The following is a 23027-nucleotide window of genomic DNA, read 5'->3' as shown; positions in this document are numbered from 1 at the left end:
TACACTTCCATTGTGTTGCAGTCGTAGTTTGCTTTTTTTTTTCCAGGCAAAGCAAGAAACAGTTTCAATTAACAATTACAGGTTCCTGTAAATATTCTCTACTTGGGGAGGGTAAAGGAGAGATTTTTCAAGGCAGAGGAAGAATAAAAAAAATAACAAAACACAGGATAAGGGTTATAAAACTGAAGAGTAAACAGGCTAAGTAACTTCTTCAAATCCCTTGCACAGAAGACACCTGTCTTCCAGCAGGCGCAGCAGAAGCAGTCATGTGAAGCAGCCATGTGAAGCAGCAAAAGGGGATATACAGAGACCCAACAGCAACTCAAGAGCCATGAGGCTTGCTAAAAGCCATTGGCCTTTATCAGAAAGGCATGCCAACAGCAGAACCACCCGTTCCTCTCAGTCTGTGTCTGCAGGAAACATGATAAAAACCTTCACCAAAATATAAATAAGGAGTCAGGACTTGCCAGCTTGTTCTTTCACACAACAGCCGTGTCACAGAGGTGCTGCCTGGGGTCACGTCCCTGCTGACTGGGGTACTGAGGAAAGTGGAAAGCAAAAGACAGCACCCACCCTAAACTGTCTCTCACCGCTTATTTTGGAGCCACACACCTGAAGTCATTCTTAGAGCCAGGAAAGAGGAAGACATAGACTAGAGGTAGGCTGTGCTCTTCATTCAATGCTTTGCTCTCTGCTCACAAAGAGTATCTGACTGCAGGCAATTAAAACTGGCTCCCTGCTCTTTGGTGTTGTTTGTTGCTCTCTATTCTTGTCTGCAGTCACCTGTAATGGAGCACACAACAAAACTCCCCGCTTTCCCCACCCTGCTCTTCCAGACATAGCAGTTCACCCAAACCCCAAGATCGGGTGCTCACTCAGAGAAGGCCTCCACTTTCAGGAAGCTGGTTACTTCCACCAAAGCTGCCTTTGTAGCAAGTATAATGAATGAAGAATGCCCTAAGGAGAAAGGAGACAAGCGAGAGTTTGGCGCAGAACATCCACCCCACCCTGCTCACTGAACACCAGTCCCTCCCAGTGCTGTGAAGTGCATTTACCAGGGTTGCCCCAGAGCCGGACCTAGAAGTCAGCCTGAAACCCCACCCCAAGATCCTGCTGTGTGCTCTGCACCTCCTCCTGGCCGAGCCTTCTCTCTTTCAGGGCTTCCCACATGGCAGGATGCTGCTGCTTACATTTCTCCAGAGGAGACCAGGTGGGGATGGCTATAGATCAGGACTCCAGCAGTTGAGTACTCCAGCATGACACCTTATGCCTAAGCTTAGAGCAGGCCTTGGAGAAGGCGGCTGGGCCATAAGGTTCTGTGAAAGCTGGTTTGTTAAAAGCTCAGGGCTCAATGCCTGCTCTGCCACCAACTGACTGTTGGTGGCTCAGTCCAGGGTCTGCTCACAGCCTGCGTAGGACATTCCTTTCCCTCTACCTCCTGCCTGACTGAGCACCTTGCTGCTGACATGTGCCTTCCACAGCCAGACTGCAGCATAGAGGCTCCCTTTCCTGCAGCAGACCACATCCCAATAGCACACACAAAACAAGAGTTCTTCAATCTGTCTTCTTTCTGCAGCAAGCCTAAACTTTCCCTACAGTCCTTCCACCTTCCCAGACTCCAGTGCCTCACCAGGCCACTCAGGGCTTTGCAGGAATGCTGGCACCTTCAGCCTCACAGCTCCTTCAACTGCAGGGTATCTGCCACCCGTAAAGGGGGAAATACCACACAGCAGCACCTGGCTAGCAAAGGATCAACATTCAAACATCCACGCTACAGAAGGTCTTGGAGAGAAAACTAATAGACAAGGACCGGCTTTGACCTATGCAAAAGAGTGAAGCACGTGGCAAGGAGGAAAAGACAGCAAAGGCAGCGAAATCCAGTGAGCTCAGCAACCAGGCACAGCATTTTAGCAGATACCATGGAGCTCCACAGTCAATGTTTCCAGACCTCACTGGCAACCAGGCAGGATTAAAGCTCCACTTATAAAATTACAAGGTTAATAGATGTTACAAGCACGTTACCAGGTGTCGTGACTTGCTGGAAGCACATCCCTGAAGATAGCAAAAGCAATTATAAGCACTCTGTTCACTATCCAGCTGCATCAACCACCCGTAGGCACTACTTAGCAACCCTTTATCAAAGTAGACTTAGCACAAAGGAGGATCTGGAGTGCCCACACCAGTGTGTATGTCCTCTGAACCAGCCCTGCTCCCTGACAGAGTTCATCTTCAACAGAGCCCAAATGCATCAGTCATTTTAAAATTTAAAAAAAACAAAACCAAAAACCACCAAACAAAAAAAACCCCAGCCACCAGAGCCAAACTGTGCACTGTTTATAATAAAATAGAACCCTTAGATCACATAACCTGCTACAGTGAAGAGAAAACAACAAAGAAAACCACCTGTGGGAGGAATGGATGTCCACATGGCATGACTCTTCTGCTGACTTTCAGGCAAAAATCAGCTATCCTGGGAGGGCCAGAAATGATAGGAAGTGGAAAAATTAAAATAGAGATGGCTGAAAGGCCTTGTCCTAACTTATACAGGAAGCCTGGGACAGGGAACTACTGTATCGCTCATCTTAGGCCAAGCCTATTTAAAAGGGACATAAAGTTTCTAGGAAGCAGCAGGGGTCTTGTACGTCACTGTAGCTCCACAAACTTGGTCCAAGACAAAACCTGTAAAGCTTCCAAAAGAAGAAGCAGTGATCAGCCCAGAGATGGGTAATAAATTAAACACCAACAAGCACCTGTGAGCTGGATGGATAGTAAAAAGTCAAACGAGTCCGAACCCGCAAGGACATGATGGCATTTTCCAGGAACTTGCGACACTGCCTTCAGGGTGGGGATGAGCAACCAGTGTCCACACCTTCTTGCATTGTAGTCATTTGTATGGTTATGGGATCATGCTAGAATACCGGCTGCACATGAATGTGTGGTTAAGGACCCTCACACACCCCTGTAATGGTAATTCTCACAAACATGCACATGCTCTCACCCTGCTGGCAAATGAAACACACAGAGGCATCAAGGGCTCTGTGTATGGTGTTGTGGTGTGGATAGGACAACGACAGGTAGGAGGGAACTCTTCATTTTAACAGGTTGTCTAAAAAGGTTCACAAAAGCAACTGTCTGTAGAGAACTCTCCACCACAAACAGCTTCAGCACACTCCACCCAGCCCACGTGAAAGGCGAGCATGAGGGACAGGCCAAGTCTCTGACTGGTACAGGCTCCAGCTATGGGTCTAGGTAGGGGAAAGAAACACTCCACCCCACCAACCCACTTGTGCTAGAAGAAAAGATTTGTGGTTTTCTCTGTTTTCAGCAACACCACACAACATTAAATACTTGATGGGTATATTAGCACATCTGCTTCAGGAAAAATCATACAGCCCTTTTCTCCTCCGTATTTACTGTTTTATCCAAATAAAAACTGAGAAATAAAGCACTCCATCCATGCACTGCAGCTTGAATCAGTACACAAGTGACAAAAAATTGCTTTTAAAGACACTTTTCTCTGTTATTTTCTCAGGCTACTCCTCCTCTGGAGACACAAAGCAGAATCTCTCTTCCCCTCTGCTGAAGCTGAGATCAAACAGCAACTTTACCACATCATAAGTTACAATTAAGGCTACTCCTGGCAAAAGATGATCCTTCCCTAACCAAATGCTACAGCTCTCCTGGCATTTCTCTTCCTATTGTCTGTATCCAGCCCTGTATTTATAAGATTAGCCTCAAATTAGGACAGTTTCCTCATTCTTCCTTCACTCTTACTACAGCCTGGTTCCTGGGAATCTGATCCTATCTTCCACAGAGGTTACTCCCTGTTGATAGGAAATATCTAGTGTATGTGGGCAGGAAGCGCCAACTGAGGATAATGAGGATTAAGAGAGAGTCCTTGTTATGACTTATCACCACAGCAGATCAGGAGACTCAGAGGGCCATTTGATCAACAGCAATATTAGGGATTTGTCTCACGCTCCCACACAGTGTCTCGCCCCACTGTGTTGTTGGTTAAAGTAGCACACTGGGGCTTTGAGGGCAGAATCATAGGATAGAACCATAGAATCATTTAGGTTGGAAAAGACCCTTGGCATCATCGAGTCCAACCATCAGCCCCACTCTACAAAGTTCTCCCCTACACCATATCCCCCAACACCACATCTAAACGACTCTTAAACGCATTCAGGGATGGTGACTCAACCACCTCCCTGGGCAGCCTATTCCAGTGTCTGACCACTCTTTCTGTGAAGAATTTTTTCCTAATGTCCAGTCTAAATGAGTTGCCCTGGCCCATCCAGCTACTTCCATGTCATCCAGTTCTTCCTAACCAGAAGCACAGTACTAAAGAAGTGATGGGAGAGGACAGGTCAAAGGAAGTGAATCCTTTTGGAGTTGGTTTCTTGCTGAAACGTTCCTCAGAGGAGACAAGAGGCGAGTTTGTTGACCTGGGTGATGGCTTTCCATCACTTAAGGAAACTATTCATTTCAGAGTGACTGGTGCTAGTGGAAAAACAGATGTTTCTGTTGGTACAAAGCCCCTCTCCCTGCTTTGGCTGTCCTACGCCACATTGCAATGTCCCTTTGGCTGTCCTACGCTACATTGCAATGTCCCTTTGATAACAGATGTACAACGACTTCAGGAATTTTCTCCTCCAGCCATACACTTCATCAGCTTTCTTCACTGAACAGAGAGAAAGAGAGCACAGTATGTCCAACCTCCATAAAAGCTCCTCATACACACACAGTGCGCCACACATGGCTTACTCCAGGACAGCATCTTCTTGGAAAAGCAGATGAATCACAGCCACTAACTGTGGTTGGATCAAGCTTCATCCTGACCTGTGGCCTGTGTCTTCAGTGGTACTTGATAGCAGCACCTAGGGAAGAGTATAAGAACAGGCCAAGCACGCAGCTATGTCTCACTGCAAACGCTTTCCCAGGCCCCAGCTATTTGCAGCTGCAGGACTTTCTCAACAAGAGAGAAATTACGTATTGATATTTAAGAGCACTCAATGGATTTTCCTTGCATTAGTTATTCCAGTCTCCCCCGAACCTACATAAATGCTTTTGTTCACTACAGATTCACACAGTGCATTTACACAGGTTGTTCTCAACTCCTTTCCTAGAAATTGATTGTTTTTGAGTTTTCTGACCATACTCAGAATAGAGCCTTGCTCCTACAGCCCAGTTCATTGCACTTCTGAGATCTCTCTCCCAAGTGACATTATCCCATTTTGAGCCCATTGCACCGCATTTTAGATTAAGATGGCTCCCTCTTCCCCCTTGGTTGCTTTGCTTTTCTCAGCATCATATGCTGCAACCCCACCACTCCGCATTGCAAGGACTTCCTACAGCTATTCAGTGCAGCTTTGCGGTTTTGCTACTCTGAATAGTCAGCAGTGAACTTCATCTGCCACTTACTCCTCTTTATCATTACCAGACACATTCAAAAGCTCTGGCCTTCGATAAGCCCTTGTCCCATTTGACTGATGTCAATTTTCCACTGAGAAATATGGCCCTTCACCTCTCCGTCTTTGTTTCCCATCTTTCAGCTTATTATTTACCCATTAGAGACCCCATGAGATATCTCAAAACCTTGGGAGCACAATAGGACCTCTGGCTGGCCAGGGTCCAGCCACCCATGGAGTATCTTGAAAAAGACGTATTTTCCCTTTTGCTCTCTCAGCCCAGCTCCTCAGCTTGCAGGCCTCAATGGCCTCCCCCAGGAAGGCTCCCAGTTAAATCACTGGGGAAAGAACAGCTGCACCCCAGGCACAGGGCAGTCATTAACATTTAGGACGGACTGACACAACATAATGGCAGCAGCCAGGCATCAAGGAGGCTGAACATCCTTGACTCTGCTGAACTCAAGCTATGCCAGACCACTGCAAGAAATTCCTGGAGATCGGTTTCCTTCCTGGGGGGATCCTGAACAGGTCCCCACAGAAACACCACCAGGACTTCCTCCTGCAACGCCCTGGGCTTGGAGCAGCCACAAAGAGAACTGTCATTACTCAGCAACCCAGCTTGCTCCCAAACCCTGGAAAACATCCGGAGAGAAGAAAAACATGGCTCTTCCTAACATCCCTTTGCTGAATACTATTCGTCCATCCTAGGGAGACAAACAGAGTGCAGCCTTTTCCTCCAAGTGGCAATCTTCCATCCTGCCACCCATCCCTAGCCCCTGCCCCCGACTGTCCCTGTGGACTTCAGTCTTCACCTCCCTGCCACACCATGCTTTTGCAAAGTGCTCCTTTCAGCCTCCTCCACCCCAGAACTACCCACATTTCAGCACCCAGAGAAAAAGCCTCAGGAAAAGCACCTTCCTCTTCTTTCACAAGGAGCGGCCGACTGCTTCAGATAATGATATTAAGTGAACAAGTCGGACACTGAGCAGCAAGATTAGTTCCCACAAAGACTGAGTAGTAATGACAGTGGTTAAAGACAGGTAATGTGTGGGTGGCATTTGTCAGCTTCATAATGTAGGCTATAATTTGTTTATTACTCTTGCTACTGCTTTCGCTGCTGTTGGAATGCAATTAAATAACAGCACCTATGAGTCCTGCTGAGTATCTGTCATCCTTGACCTACAAACATCCCTGAGCCTACGCTGCACATGCAGTAGCACTGGACACGTGGTGGCATCGCATGGCCACGGCTCAGGAAGAAATGTGGAGAACTCCATAGATAAAACCAGACATATCTCCACAAGGAGCAGGCTCACAGAAGTTTTGGAGAGTCAGGAAAACTAAACATCATCCAGAGTTTCATTCATAGTTATTTCAGGACGGTGACATCTGGGAGTTATTCTGGACTACCAGAGATCAGAGTTTGATTTTAACACTGAGGGAGGGAAAATGTTCCTGTGTGTAACTCATCACTAGTCCCATCTCCAAGGCCAAGTGCTTCATCTTTTGGTGGCCAATCAACACAAGCTGCAAGAGCCCATCTTGCTCAGGAGCCAGCACGTATGATCCAGAAGCGCTCTTCACAAGATGGACATCCCTTTTCTAAGAGGATCTGCCTTCTCCCTCTCCATTTAAGAGGAGCTTGGTTAGCCCAGGCTGGAGGATGAGGCTGGAGGCACCAGACTGATACGGACACTAAGCGGAGCATGGACAGGGGACAAGATGGGGCTTTCCTGGCTGCTGCTAGTTCGAGCCACAGATAGTGGCAGTCCCATTATGTTGACTGGAAACTGTATTTCAGTGGAAGCACTGATTTTGTATCAGGAATGCACACTGGCAGCCAGCAGCTTCAAACGTGACTGGATTTGTTTTATTAAAAATACTGACAATTGTAAATCTTACTTCATGCACACACACGCACTTTTCTCCACTTTTACCTGATTTAAAACTAGGTATTTCTCTAAAACTGCCTGAGCAGCCGGCAACACAGGAAGGCAGCAAGTTGGCTGCTCCAGGCTTTTTCAGACGCAGTTTTTTTACAGTTTGGACACCCATTGGCATGGCACCCCTCAACACATGGTGCCTTCACCATGTTCTGCTGCGGGACTCGCTGGACAGAGGCAGACAGGGTCAGCGGAAAACTTCTGCTTCACCAGCTTTCAATAACAACCCTCCTGCCCCTCCCCAAACCACTTAAGTCCTCCCCTTGCAAAGAAAAACATGCTGCAGGGACATAAATAAAAATCAGCGGCGAATTTCAGCACTGAACTGCACTATCGGTGCATGTTTGGGCACAAGCTAGCGCCCACTGAAGTCAGCAGAAGTTTGGAAAGACAAAAACACCTCCCACACAAAGGAGAGACAGAGGAAGCAGTCAGAGCTGCAAGGCAGATAAGCCGCCTGTCAGAACAGGCTTGGACTGTCCTAGCAGGAAGATGTTGTCCAAGAAGAGGGAAAGCTATTTGGGGAATGAATGAATAGTGAAGCTTCTTGTTAAAAAAAAAAATAAAAAAACCCACCAAACAACAAAAAAAACCCCCACAACACTTTCCCAAACATATCTCTCTCTCTCAGCTTTCTGCCAACTGGATGCAAGGCCAAGACGTGCAGGAGTCTGCCTGAACCTCTAGCACAGGATCATTAGAAGGCAACAGCCTGAACGGGGGCAGAGGAAAGGTGATGAATGTCAGAGAGGACACGGAGATGGAGCTCACCTCAGAATTGATCCTTGTTCTGTCAGAGGACAGGACAGCTTTCTGCAGGCTCAACACCCGGAATCCCCTCAAACTCAGATTCAGCATCACACTTTGCACAGCTCTGAGAGAATCCTGCTTGGCTCTCAAGGATGCGATCCTGCCTGGACCGCTGCCTGCTCCAAGCAGCGGAGAACCAGCCATCCAGGGAGAGGAAGTGGCAAATTTAGAGTAAGAACCAAACTGCATTACTGGAGCAAAGCTTTAAATCTTCCACCGCATACTCAGCAGTTAACTGCCAGGATTGCATGGTAAAATGACAGGTCCAATACAGAGCCACATTGGCGAAAGGGAGTGCTTACCCCAAACCCAAAGTCACAACCCCTCCAACCGCACCCCCTCATACACATTTCAATTCAAAATCTTCTGCACAGAAAAATGCTGTGCTTCTAGCGTGTCTCATCCGCAACCAAAGCTCAGAGGTCAGCTTCTCGCTGTTACAGAGCTTTCACTAATGCCGTATCAGTGCCCAGGGTCTCGCCAACACACCAGTCTGCTCCCTCCCACTTTCTGCAGGGTTTATCACAACAATTCACCTCTCAGAAGAAAACAAGGCAAAACCACAAGCCAAACTTGAGCAGTCCTTACAAGAAAAGGAAAGGAAAGAAAAGAAAAACACAACACAGAGCAGAAACAAAGAGTAAACTTCATAAAAGCAAAACCCCAAATCATGAAGAATCTGCCCTTGAGGCAGTGATGGGAGATGAGAAGAGCAGGGAGATGAGAAGAGCAGAGTGCCTGAATGCGGAGACTTTCAAAATAAAGCAGGGAGAAACCCAGCAAATGGCTTTACATAAGCCAGATGTTTCCCCAGGGAAAGAAAGTAGGAAAATAAATAAATCTGTCTGGATTCCCTTTCCCCCACTCATACTCAGTTCCCTCACCAGGTACTTCTCAAGGCTTTACATGCTCTTGGATCACTCACACCACTGAGGAGCACAGAAGTAACACATATCCCTCCCCGAACCTCCCATAGCACAGCTGGTCTCCATTTCCAACATGCCATAATGTCTGTGAGACAGAGCCAGGGCTCTGCAGAAGGACCACAGCTTCACAGGAGCAGCCGCCAGGTGAGAGTACCTCAAGTCCCAGTGATCCAAAGAAACAGAAAGCAGTAGAGAAACCAGGGAGAAGCAAATAAGGATAACGCAGAACAAGTGCAAGTTTAGCTATGGGCACAAACAAACAGAAAGGAGAGAAAAAAAGGCCTCGCCTCAGCATGCACCAAGCAGGGGAGGGGGGGGCCCTATTGCCCCAGCACTGAGGGGTCCACACAGCCCAGAGCGGCTGGGCAGCAGCAGTCTGGGGCTGTACAGCCAGCTTGGGTGTCTGCGCCTGCCGCATGATTAATTCCCAACCCATAATTAATCCCCAACCCTTGACTGAGCCATCAAAGCTGAACCACAGCTTCCGCCCTGACCCAGCTCCCAACCTAAAAACACGATCGTGACACGGCTGAGCAGGGCAGCATGGAGGTGTCAGGGGAGGAGCCCGGAGGCACCAGAAACTTACAATTCCATTGCAAGCAGCTCATTGTCTCTGACCGCTGGTGCCAGCGCCATCACGGCTGCCGAGGACTGCCACCGCCATCACAGGCTGAGGGGTTCAACTGCCGCCAGCTGCACGGAGCCTTCTTCCCCTGTCTGTTCATCCTCCCACGCCTCCTTTGCAGGACCCAGCCGTGTTTCTGCACCATCATGATGGCCACAAGTATTTCAGACCTTCCCAGGACTGCAGTCGGGGTCTCCACAGGTGCCACAACAGCTCCTCGGGTGTTTTGGAGAGGTAAAAGGTGAGAGCAGACAGCTAGCCAGGCTAGGAAAAGATGACATTTCTAACTGAGGTACTTTCCCCCCTCCCCCCCGCCCCCAAGCCCTGCTGGCCCATGAAGGGAGGCTGGTGCACTCTCCTGAGGGCAGCGGCGGCCATGACAGGAAGGGGCATCCAGTGGAGAGGCAGGACACAAAATGTCTGCCACTGCCCACCCTGGGGAGAATGCTGCCCCAAGCCAACGCCATATTGCTCCCTGCCTCACAGTTTCCCCAATTTAAAGCAGATACCTCACAAAAAGCCGTTTAAACTTGAGCATGGACCCCAGGAAACAGCCACATTTGCTGCTTCATCGTCATGTCGCTACCTGAACCCCATATGGCAACCCAAACCCCACACTACCCAGCCAGACATGGCAGTCCTCAGCACCCGCTTGCCCCTTCCTGGCATGGCGAGCCTCTACAACAGCCAGCACACAGCACAGCCATTTCCCTCATGCCACAGTCCTGCCGTGGTGTTTCCCACACAAATCCCAGGCATTGCCTGGGCCTGGGATCCAGCAGCAACATGGCAGCAGCTCTGGGCAGCCTCGCTGCAGCCGGTCCTTTGGGCCAGCATGGCTGGGCAACACAGGGAGAAAGTCAAAAGACAAAGCCAGCAGACAGAGAATGTCGCAGCTTGAACAGAGGAACTCACAAGAACAGGACATGGAGGCTGGATGGGGCTCCTATGAGCTGCTCTCCCTACCTGCTGACCATTTCCTCACTTGCCCTCTCATCCCAAAAGCCAGCCCACCACTCTGACCTCAAGCATGATTAAGAAAAAAACCTGAAGACGCAAAGGAGCAAATGGCACAAAATCCAGAAGAAAGCCCACTTTCACACGCTTTCTGAGCAGCCCAGAGCATAACTATCACAGCCTGTGCCAATCAGCTGTAAATACAGGGATGTGTTGATTAGCAGAGCTATTTACATGCCTTCGCAACACTGCAAATAGCCTGATTTGCTCACATGAAGGATAAAAAAAGAAAATAACAGCCCACAAATAACCTGGTTACCTTGGAAATGTGAGCACCCAAATTCAGATGGCAGCAGGAAGAGTCTGCTTTCCCACGTGTGTCTCGGGGTGACGCAACAGCCAGCAAGTTCAGAGCTGCAGAGGTTGACTTGCATCATGTTCAGAGCACGTGTGATGCCACACCAAGAAATAAGAGCCCGGGAGAGGGGTAAGGGTAGACACAAGCAAGGGAAAGAAAGCTACAAATAACCCCATGGCCCCTTCCCTGAGCTCACATCCTGCTCATTGGGCTCCTGATGCTGCCTCCGCCACCCCTTCACACCTCCCTCCCGCAGTTGTTTGGAGCACATCTCCCCGGCCTTTGTGTTGTCTATGGCCACCAGTAATCCTCACTGTACTGCCCTGGGAACCTACTCTTTGCTCTCCCGTTTCACAAGATGCCAAACAGTCACCCTCGTGCTCAGGACATACCTGCTTTCCTCACCCTTCCCTCTCTGTCTGGGGTGAGCAACCAGGCTCTGCCAGCTACCATGCCCACAGCATAGAGGGATCTAGGATGTGCTATGCTGTGCAGAGGGCTGCTGGAAATGTTTAAAATCAGCCACCTGGGCTTCCTGGTGGGGAACTGCAGAAGTTTAGCTCTACCTGAGTTCAGAGCTTTGTGCTTTTGCCATCACTTGAAACGGAGGGAGAAACTTTTTGAAAGCACCTGGGACCTGTGGTCCCTCTAGCTGTTCAAATCAGAGGTGTAAGACAAAGTCATCCATTAAAAACAAACAAAAAAATCCCACTCGTATTGCCTGAGGGCTTGTGGCATCACAAGTGAAAACCCAGGGACAGCAGATCTCTCTGCTTGTGTAGTTTACCTGGTTTTGTAGAGCAGAGCACCACAGAGCATCATGCAAGCGGCTTGTCTGGAATCAATGGGTTAACCAAGGAGCTTCTCCCTGCTGCGTGTGGGAAGCGGTATCTCCTTGCCAAATTCCACTGATCTGAACATAACCAGCTTTCTCACTCAAGCCCGTGCTCCTACGCTCAGCTAGTGCTCGTGCCCGCCTCTGCAAGGGAGTGTAGACACGCTCTCTCTTCTCTCTGTAACTATTTCTCTGGCATTGCCCCTTTCCTGATATCAGTTCTTGTCTCCTCACTAAATTACAGGACATCAGGTCTCCCAGGAAACCCCTCTGAGCCAAGAAGCACCACGCAATCCATTTGTAAAACACTGATGGCAGAAGACCAGCCAGGCTGGCTGCTCCCTGCTGTCAAGGCCAGAAAGCTTGGAAAAGGCTCCTTTGGGTCCTGGAGGAAAGGGCACTTGCAGGCAGCAGGATGGTTTTCAGACAAGCCATCTCCTTTCTTTGGCAACAGGGCTTTTGAGCGCAGCAGTGATGGGACACACAACAGACTTGCATCTCCCAGGATCGGGTACCCCAAGGGAGCTGCCTGCTGAGGAGCAGCCTGGCAGCTGCCTGCACACCAGCTCTTCGACCCAGACCATCACAAACAGCAGCTGTGCTGTTCCAGCCAGCCACAACACAGCTACCGCGCAAATGTGCTTACAGGGCTAATGCTAACTGCTAATATCCTATTCCACACCTTAGCAGAAAATCAGAGGAGGAAATTAGATGGAAGCAAATATAGCACTACACCTGACAAGCTGTTCTGCACTCCTTGAGTGCACAGCCAGCCTCCAGCATGGTTTCATATCTACCTCAAGATACTCTACCATGTAATTACAAGGGAAAACCTAAAGGTCGTCTTTTTCCTGCATACCAGGTAGATTTTCATTTGTTGAACCACAAACAGGTCTCAAAATCAATATATAGATTCCCATCATGCAGTCAAGGAGTAAACAAACAAATTCTCACACACACGCTCTCCCTTGGCTCCTGCTTCAGCCTCTGACCACCTACCCCCTGCTCTGCGATGGACTCTGCACCCATCAGCCTGAGCTCCTTCTGGAATAAAACTAGCTGTCTTTGGTGCTCAGGCCCAGACACACACATGCACACTTTGAGGAACTGAACAACTGAGTAGATAGCAATTTAATTTCTTGACATTTAGGTTAAAGCAAAGAATGGGGACACACACACCCCGCACTGCTGCTCAGTCCTGCCCAGCTATGAGCAGAGGCATGGGAAGCCACAGCTGCCTTAGCTGGGCTGCACTTGGATGCTTGGAGCCACCTTTCCCCCTAAAGCAGCCCCATCAGCCCTTCCTTGTTTCCCCACAAACCGCTTGCACCCACCGCCGAGGAGCACAGGGGGACAGCACAGCCCACATGTGACACTGCAGCCAGGGGCTTGGCCCCCAACCTGAGGATGCAGGACAGGGCTCCCACTCTCCATGAGACCCAGAAGAAGTCATCGGGTGGCTGCCCACGGAGCCACGACTTTTTGCTTTCCTACCGAAATAAAGCCTGCTATCATAACAGTTGTGGGCAAGGCCTTGCCATGCCTTTGTAGGCCACGCTTAAACAGCGAACAAAAGTGTCTTTAGTATCTATTTATTTTTGGCACAGAGGAATGGCTGGGGTCAAAGCCGGTCCCATTCTCAAGCTGTTCTTTGTTCTCTGGTTTATCCAATACCCCATATCCCTCTCTTTGCCCTCCCACCTCCCCCTCTCTGTTTTACCACAGGTCTTAAAAATTAAGCTGTGCATGAAACCAAACACCACACTTGAACACTGCCCAGCAAATGCTCTTCATGGTCACAGAAGAATACTAATCGGCCACAAAAAAAAAGGGATAGGAGCAGCATGCCCTTATATGGGCAGAGGCTAGACAAGCATCTGACACAAACATCATTTTTAAAGAAAAAATAATATTTATTTGCAATACAAACAAAGTCCCAATATTGGATCAGTATATATAGGGTCACTAATTTTCCTTCATAACTCAGAAAGCAGAACCATTCCTCACTAACAAGCTCTCATTTGTACTAATCAGAAGATGCATCTTTTTTTTTTTTTTCCTTTAAAGAAGAAAGACCACTAACAGCACAGGAAGCCTTTACAAACCAGCTTAGCTGTAATGCAATACAGATGCACTGTCAAAAAATCCCTGAAAAAATAAATTCCTCCATGAGGTAAGATGCAATTAGGATATTCTCACTTTTCTCACTCGCAACCATACTTATGCTCATTCTCCCTTCTAATGACCCACGATCCCAACATTGTTGCAAACAAAACCCAACGAACAAACAAACAAAAAACAACCAGAAAACAAGAAAGAGAAGTTCATTCCAACATTCTGGTAACATCTTTAACAAAAAGAACAGTTTCAGGATGTGACAGCGTCAAACATTCCTCCAGATGGAGATTTTTTTTATTATTTTTTCTTTTTCTTGAAAAAAGTACAAAAAACTGGATATTTAGAAAAAATCCGTGGCTTTTTTTTTTTTTCAGTTACATGAGAGTTAAAGTGGAAAGGGAGGGGGGAGAAAGGAGGGACTACATTGCAGCCAATAAAGAAATCTCCAAATCCGTTCTGCCCTCCTCCCAGAAATTATTACCACTTCCTCCCCCTCCCAGCTCGGTATAAGGTGTTTGCCAAACACTAGCCAGAAATATAAACAAGTCTTCTCAGAATAGAAGGCACGGCATAAAGTTATTTGAAAGAGGAGGAAAAAAAAAAAGTCAGAACCTCTGTTGAAAGCTCCAATCATCTCAGAATTTGCCAGTTAATATATATATTCATATATATATATAAAAAAATTCTCTGTTACAACGCTCTCGTCATCATTTCCACATCTCTTCACTCCCCTCACACGCACCGTGCGTGACGATTCAGTCCCGTCCCGCTACGCAATCCTCGCTCTGCTCCAGGCGCTCGCCGTGTTCCCCCCTCCGCCCCGCGCACGTGGGGAAAGAATTGAGTGTGCACGAGAAACGCCAACATCACAACTACCTTCTGTACTCGGGAAGCTGGAATGGTTTTAGGCCAGCTGGATGACGTTAAGTCAGTCAACAGGCAGCAGAGAACGAAGCTGGGCTCAGACATGCTTCTACCAACTCTGGAGGCTACAAGAGTTTCACCTCTGGCAATAGCAAACAGTGTTTTTGGCAGGGGTGGCATTAAAAAAAAAAAAAGCTTGCGGCTTAGTCACCTTGGCTGAATCAGTGCAGAGTTTGTGATTGTGAGTGCAGGAGTGGTGAAGGGGTTGCGTTTAAGCCCAACTGGCCTTCACACATAACAAAGCTTCCTACCAGATGCTAACAACAACAGCAGCAGCATGTATCTCTCTCTGGAGTACCCAGTAATATGCCAGGACATACCAAGGCTTCACAAAGTGTGCAAAATGCATTTGGTCAATATAAACATTTGATTAAAAAAAAATAATAAATGATCAAACAAGAAACAGAATAAAATACTGGTTTTGCAACCTCGTCTGTACAAACAGTCAGGAACTTACATATTTAAAAAGAGTTTGAACCCAAAGCTCGAGTAAGATCTACCTTTTTTTTTTTTTAATCAAAAAAAAGTAAACTTGGGTTTTAAAACAGTCTTGGCCCAAACCTTTTGTTCAAGGTTTCCAAGTGCATAAATCTCCTCACTTTCCACAGCAAGCTAACCCCTGGTAGCTCTTCACACGTGTGCGTGCTCTGACAGTCCCAATGCACCCAGGAAAGCGGTTATTGCCGGTAACAGCTGCGTTCAAAACGCTGTAACATCGCCTGTATTAAGTAACCCCCTGTAAAAAGACTACCTCTTCAAACCACTTTGATCAGGACACTAATGAACGGCATTAGCCTTCTTAAAGCAGCGATCAGGCACCTCTGCCCAGAGAAGCTAGTCCTTTCAGAGCTGCCTGGCAAGACAGATATTTTCCTAAGAGTTGAAATGCTCAAGAGAAGCGATTCGATGCTCGAGTTCCCGACCAGGCGGCATCCCCTTCATGTGGACTCCAGAGTGTTCAGCTGAAACAGGTTGTGGTTGGTGGGGGTGGTGAAGTAGAGCTGTTCACTGGGCGAGCGGTTGTCACAAGGGCTGTTGAGTCCCAGAGTCCTCTCAAAGTCCAGGAGCTGGCCCATGAAGTTAAAGTTTGGGGAAATGTTGGATTTTTTCCTTTTCACAAAGTCATAGGCATCGTTCAGGGACAAGTTGAGTTTTTGCATCAAGTAGGCGACAGTGACTGTTACAGACCGGCTGATGCCAGCGAGGCAGTGAACAAGGATCCCACACTTCTTGGAACGGGCCTCATCTGAAACAAGACAAGGGGAAGGGGGAGTCTATTATTCTGCACCAAAAACGCATGGCTTTGGAGCAGGGCCAGGTGGCAGCTGCAGGCTCCCAGGACCAGGACGACTGCCAGAACTGGATACCCCGCTCCTAGGGACACCATCTCCTGTCCCTTTGACACCCGCATCTCTCCCCAAAGGGCTCCTGAGATATCCCCACTGCACGGCGAAGCTGCATATCCCCGTTTCGCACAGCAAGGCCAAGCATCTCACATGCTTGAGAAGTGTTGATCAAGCCTGGCAACACATCCCTTGGCAAGGGAGCATCGGTACCCCTCTATTCAAACCAAGAAATGGAGTAACCTACAAAAGGCAGGTGGAGCTGGAGACAACAGCTCCAGGGAGATGCTGGTGGTCGGGCACAGCACACCCACCTCAACACCAACTAACTGGGGAAGGCTGCGCACTTGATGTGAGCCTACAGACCAGCAACACGCCAGCTACTCTGTTCTGCTGTCCTTGTCCTCCTTCCACTACAAAGTTATCTGAATGTAGTCGGAGCCAATTTAAGCTGAGTCTGAAGTGCAGGAACTTCCCTTATTGTGAAACTGTTCTTCAGGATCGACAGAAATGCACTTCACTACAAACAAACGCTTGTGTTGGAGGAGACTCTCAGGATGAATGGTAGCGGGGAGCAGGAATGCAAGCTGGACCAAAAAAATGGCGAGAGAACTGCGACGAAATTTCCCCTTCGTGGCCACCAATTGAAAAGCGCACACACACACTCATTGTCTCTCGCACAGCCGGAACAGTGTGATCCCTTTATGAATTGACATCTTAGTGCTGAAAGAGGGACACGCCGCTGAGACCGCTGAATGCACGCAAGTACCCAGCGCCGCTTACTTCTGGGCAGCCCTATTTGAAGTCAGTCATTTGACTGAGAGCTTGGAGGGGAGGGAGAAGGTGGCAGGAGAAAGAGGATCCCCAGGCAAAGCCGGAGGTAAGGGACACTGGCACCACAAGAGCGGGGAAGGGCAAAGCAGAGCAGGCAAAACAAAATCCAGACCCAAGCCACAACAGGTTTTCTGCCCCAGCTTGCAAAACCAGGCAAGAATTTCCAGTACAGTAGGCAATAGCCCCCCAGCGTACCCAGCCCTCCCCCTAGCCTCTCTCCATTCAACATTTTTCTGAGACATTTTTGCCTTTCATCTGACCTGTGCTGCATTTCTCAGTGTTTGGTTTTAGAGTGAGGTAATCCTCCATTTCCTGTCATTAACTGGAAAGCACAAGTGCAGTGTTCAGAGACATCGTCTGAGCAGATGGATCCCAAATGCCACATGCCAGCAGGGACCCCGTACCTCACCCCCGACGTTTAATACTACACTTTGTGTGGGAAACGTAGATGGGACATTAGATGGGTCCCTGCTGCCACACTGGAGCAGCCGCTTCTGACCACAATCGTGTTACTAGAGGACAGAAGCTGGGGGCAAAGGAGAGTGCGTGGGAACCCGGGTTTCTGACAGCTGAAGAGCAGAGGAGAATCTACCACCGCTCTGCCCCATTTCAGGCCTTACAGCACAGCAAGCAAGCGCATGCAGCAGGGTCCAAAATGGGGAGCCAACACAACAGCATCGAAATGGGCTGCAGAGATTTCAGTCTGAAGGTAAAGGTCCTCCTTGCCTTTCCCTACACTGGTGTTTTTAAACCAGATGTGAAGCCATAAGGCTTTTAATAGTTAATGGTGGTAATGACTACCTGTGCCATTCACCTCCCATAAGTCAGAACTGATCAGGCTAACGACCATCGCCAGCAGACTGCACCGGTCATGCTGGAAGTACACATCCTTATTCAGTCCAACAGACACTTCTCACAGAATAAGAAGCAATTTTCAAAGTCTATGGTAGCCTGGGAGAAGAGATCTGCCCCCCACACTCCTCCCCACGACCAGCCACAGCTGTCTCAGGGGCCGTCTGCACAGCAGTTTTTCCAGCTGAGCTCTGCACTGCAATTATAATCACTAACTCATTGTGTTGACACTTACCTTAGGAGAAGTATCCATACAAGGAGTTAGTTATGCTAGGGCAACATACAGCGGGATCACAACTAGACTAGCAAATCCCCTTGGGAAAAGAAAACATCCCCCCCCGACCCCCCAACCCCAGATCTCAACCACACTTGGGGCTAAGGAATTGCTGACACCAGTCAATGCAGCTCCTATCAACACTCATTCCTCCGAGCAACGCAGGCAAAGGAGCTCCCCACCACCTCGGTTCAGCCATTTCACACAAGCGCAAATCCCCATAGAAGGGCAAGAGACAGCCGGGTCCAGCGGGGCCGGTCCTACCACTTGCAGGTAATCCAGCTGTGGTGCTGTAATAGGGATGAATATTCGAAGGAGAGACCTCCCTGAACCCAGCCAGGGTGACACGCACCAGAAGTGTCACCTCGGCTCAACTGCTAAGCTAGCACCGATGCTGTGCCCCAGAGAGGTGAGGCCAGGGATGAACGACAGCCCTGGGAAGCAGCTCGCCACATTCCCAAGCGGTGAGTATGAAGAGAGATGTTCTGCCAAGTACCTACCAATGAAAGCAATGGCCTCGGGAAAGAACTGCGAGAGATTCTGGCTCCAGTGATCTGAGATGGGGATCTGCTTGTACTTGAACTCTCCATCGTGCTCAAACATGTTTGGCAGGTTGGGAGTCACATTCAGGATGTATTTAATGCCGTATTTGCCCAGGACGTCCAAGTTGGTTGAATCTTTGGCACAGCCCAGGTACAGATAAGGTAGGATCTGGACTGGAAAGGCAGGCTGATTGTTAGGGATGGGGCTCCCGTCCGACTCCGTGGCACTGCTGGGTTCCCTGTCGGATTCGCCATCCGAGCAGTCAGAGCTTATCCGCAGCCCTCCCAGGCCAAGGACTGATGCCGGGGGAGAGTTGCTGGGTGAGGAGCTGTCAAGGTTCGTCTCGCAGTGCTCCGAGTATTCGGTCTGAAACTTGTTAAAGCCACCTGGGAAAGGGGAAAGGAGAGAGGGAAGGGGAGAGGCAGAGAGAAAAAGATGTTTTATTCTGCAGAACAGGAAATTCTTCTACCTAGACAGAGGCGCACATTACTTAGCAAGTCTTTGCCAGCAAAAAGTTGGTATAACTTCAACTTCACCCCAAGAAAAGCATCTCCCTGCTCCCTCACCTTCCCTGGGCCAACTGTTAGTGAGCAAACAGGTCCCAAAAAGCCAAAGAGTGTTTCTTACAAAGTTCGATATTGCTTGAGATAAATAGGGGCCAAATCTCAATCACAAAAGAAAAACACCCAAAAATAAAATCAATGGCAAGAGACAATCTCATCTCGTTTAGCTTCTTTGAAATATGCGTCTGGGGCAGTTTAGGCAAGAGCTATTATGCCACCTAGACAGAAAAGCACAAAAGTATCTGCGTCTGAAAAGATAAAGCAAGAACAACCACATACCCAGCCCCAGCACTAAACCCCAATGAAATAATTCACCTTCAAGCAGGAAAAAAAGGCCATAAGTTTTGCCAAAGAGCGATCCTCACACCTATTTTATCACTACAAACACGTTTTGCAACAGGTCAGTGTCACAGGTTTGTTCTTCACCTAAACCTCAGTGGGCTTCAGGAGGCAAGGGACCCCTCATGTCTGCTCGTAAGTCCATTTCTCCAGCGCAACAGTTTGGGAAGGAAGGCAGAGGCAGGGAAGCAAAAAAAAAAAAAAAAAAAAAACACCACACAAAAACAAAACCCCACCGATCTACCTCCTTTCCAGGCAATATTAAACCGGAGCTCAGCCATCGGTATCTGACACTGACAAATGGTTTAATTAGAAAGGCCTCCTGGAAACTTTGTTAGTGGGTTCGGTGGTTGTGGCGGGGTCACTGAGCAGGACAGACAGCTCCTGCCACATCCATTCATGAAAAAAAGGCTCGTCCTCGTCCTCCTCCCCTCGGTCGTCCCCCCCCGCGCCGCCAGACAGCGCCGAGGAGCCATTTTGGAATTTTAATTGGAAACATTTCCCACCGAGGCTCCCGGATAAAGGCAGAGAAAGGGGCTCAGCTCCTCCCCTGCCCATCGGGGAGAGCTTAGGAGTAACTTCAAAGTTGCTCCTTCCAGCTAGGGGTGAGGAGGACGGGGAGAGGAACGGGAAGACAAAGCGAAGGAGCAACGAAGCCCCTCGGGAAACCCCAAACCGGGATGGGATGGGATGCGATGGGATGGGATGGGGGACTCGCCCACCGGCACGGGCGGGGAGTGGAGGTACGAGAGGGGAGAAGTGGGATCAACCTTGTGCTTGTCCCCCTCACCATGTCACCTTCGAAGGAGGCTTGTGCGGGCAGCACAGCCCTGACGGCTGGTCCCCAAATACCCGCCTGTCCCCTTGCCACCCCAAACCCTTACCAGGGGCTCCCCGGGATACGAAAAAGGGTCTATCAAGAAGCAGCAGTGTTTTTTAAAGGGCTGCAAGTGGCAACTTTCTTCACCACTCTCCCCCCCACCCCCCCCGCACCGCTCCTCCGCTCTCCTGTTATTTCTGCCTCAAACCCGCCACCCAGCGACCGGACTGGGAGCACTGGGAGGATGGGAAGGGTCCCAGCAGCCCAGCTGTGGGCTCTGCTCAGCCCGCTGCGGAGGCCTGCTGGGATCTTTCAAAACGGCCAAAAAAAAAAAAAACCCACGCAAAAATCACCAGACCCCCCAAAAAGCCCCAAACCACCGCAGCCCTCACGGAAGGGCATGTGCGGGGCTCGGCTCCCCCACACCAGGCTCCCCGCTCCTCCATCGCCCGGCCCCGGGGGACCAGGCGGGCTGCCCGCTCCCAGCCCCGCCGGCATTTCCAGGGAAAGCGGGAGAAAAACCCAAGCGCTCGCTTTTCGGAGATGAAGGGGGGGGGGGGGGACAAAAACAGGGGTGGGTGGGCTCTCCTACCCCCCCAAAAACCTGGCCATCTCTTCCGGAGGGGAGCCTGGCGCCGGGGCGGGGAGCCTCCGAAAGGCCCCCTCCAGGTAGCGGAGATGAGGGGCGCCCCCGGGGTGCCCGGCCGGGGTCGGCTTGGGACAGGGCAGCGCTAGAGAGCACCCCCCCGGTGGCAGGGTTGGGGGGCTCCCTTCTGCCGCTGCCGGAGGAGGCGACGCAGGAAGAAGCGGGGCGCTCCCGGCCACTTCCAACCTGCGACCATTTTGTGCGGGGGATTAAAACGGGATGCAGAGGAGGAAAAAAAATACATTAAAAAAATAATAATAATAAATTAGGCAGAGGGAGGTGAAGGGAAGGAAGCAAAACAACACAGCCACCTCCAGCCGGGGATGCAGGGGCCAACCGGGGGGGTATGGACGGACAAGGGCTGGGGGCACCTCACCTTTCAGGTAATAGGCTTTACAGCCGTCATCGCGCAGCTTCTGGAGCAGGAGCCCCAGGACGGAGGTGGCGGCGCCGCCGTCCTGCCAGTCGGCGGTGGCCTCGTCGTAGAGCAGCACGGTGTCGGCCTTGCAGCGCTTGACGAAGCGCTCCTTGTCCTCGTGGTTGGGGATGATGGAGCGGATGGGCAGGTTGCCCTTCTTGAGGCGGCGGAGCATGAGCCCGGGGATGGCCAGGTTGATGGCCGTCTCGATGTGCGAGCTCTCGAACAGCTCGTGGGGGCGGCAGTCGAGCAGCAGCAGCGAGCGGCCGCCGCCCGACTCCAGCTCCTCCTGCAGCCACTCCGCGCTCTTGCACGGCATCGCCGCAGCCATGGGCGCCCGCGGGGAGCTCCCCCAGACCTGCGTTTTCATGAGGCTCGGCAGCGGCGGCCGCCAGCGCCCGGCCCACCGGCCACCCACGCGGCGGCCGGACGCGGCCCCGCTCACTTCCCCGGGACCGGGGTGGGCTTGCGCTCTGCCGGACGGCGGCTCCGCTCCCGCACGGCCGTGGGTGCGCGCTGCCTTGCGGCCCGGAGCGCGACGGCCCCCGCTCTGCCTTACGCGGTGCGCCCCATCCCGGCGGCCTCAATTAAAGCGGGGCTTCGCCGGCGGCTCGGCGTGTCATGCCTCGGGAGGCGGGGCGGGCGGCGGGGCCGGCCGAGCGGCAGCAACGCCCCGTCCCGCCCGGCCCGGCCCTGCCCGCCGCGATCGCGATGGGGATCGCGATCGAAGCGGCCCCCGCGCACACGCACCGGGGCGGTGCGACCCCGCGCTCCGGGCCCCGCCCACCGCCGTCGCGTCACCGCCTCCTGCCACGCCCCCAGCGCCAATGAGGCGCGGCGGGGGGAAGCGGGCGCTCCCAAATATGGGCAGGGGGCGGGGTCGGCGGCGGGGGCAGAGCGCGGGAAGGCGCGCGCGGGGTGCGGCGCGGCGCGGCAGGAGCAAGGGGACTCGGACCCGGGCCCAGGCTGGCGGGACGCCGCGGTGCTGCCGGGCAGAGCCAGCAGCCTCGCCGCCCCCTGCCCCCCGCCCCGGTTAGTTTTCAGCCAAAAGCTTAAGAAAAAGTTGCGGGGGTTGAAGCGAGAGGGCCCACGGGGGGCGGGGGCCTGCGTGGGTTTTGAGCGGGTCGCAGGCAGCCCTGCCTCGGTCTTCGACGGCAGCACGCAGTTCCAAAATAACATTGACTTGAGGCTCGTTAAGCCTCCAGATTCTCTTTTGAGCCTCAAAAATAGATTATTTCATCTGTGCATCCTCACTTATTTTTAGAGTATCATCTTCCCTATTGGTATCCACTACTATAAATACAAACCTTTTGTGCTGCAATACTGAAATTTCAAGATAGGAATGTATCTGGAGGCATCCTTCTGGTTTCCTTCCATCTTTTACGTGCCTTTTCATGTGAATCAGTCCTCTAGTACCAGAAGTTTTCCGTGCCTCACATAAACTGTTTCTGCTACAAAATAGATTTGATCTTTCTCTTTTTAATGAGC

The 23027-nt window shown here is 50.7% G+C and overlaps 1 protein-coding gene across 1 annotated transcript; it reads right to left on the bottom strand.

The window, feature by feature from the left end:
- Window positions 1-15311: 15311 nt before the first annotated feature.
- DUSP7 (dual specificity phosphatase 7) lies at window positions 15312-22121 on the bottom strand. The gene is made up of 3 exons (XM_074602903.1): window positions 21498-22121; window positions 18711-19139; window positions 15312-16153 (listed from the first exon to the last, which is right to left on the bottom strand). Exons 1-3 carry the CDS (start codon window positions 21907-21909, stop codon window positions 15846-15848), a joined length of 1149 nt encoding a protein of 382 aa, XP_074459004.1. The 5' UTR covers window positions 21910-22121; the 3' UTR covers window positions 15312-15845.
- Between the last annotated feature and the right edge of the window lie 906 nt (window positions 22122-23027).

This window comes from Larus michahellis, chromosome 10 (genome assembly GCF_964199755.1).
Source record: "Larus michahellis chromosome 10, bLarMic1.1, whole genome shotgun sequence".
Taxonomy (NCBI): Eukaryota; Metazoa; Chordata; class Aves; order Charadriiformes; family Laridae; genus Larus; species Larus michahellis.
The sequence above is the reverse complement of the archived record's forward strand: the minus strand, read 5'-3'. Positions and strand labels throughout refer to the sequence as shown.

What these genes read in the sequence shown, in the direction of transcription:
- DUSP7 (XM_074602903.1), bottom strand. Translation starts at nt 21,909, where the DNA reads ATGAAAACGCAGGTCTGGGGGAGCTCCCCGCGGGCGCCCATGGCTGCG. An exon ending in TAAAGCCTATTACCTGAAAG is followed by an intron (nt 19,140 to 21,497) that starts GTGAGGTGCCCC and finishes CCCCTTTCCCAG; the next exon opens with GTGGCTTTAACAAGTTTCAG. An exon ending in CGAGGCCATTGCTTTCATTG is followed by an intron (nt 16,154 to 18,710) that starts GTAGGTACTTGG and finishes GTCTTGTTTCAG; the next exon opens with ATGAGGCCCGTTCCAAGAAG.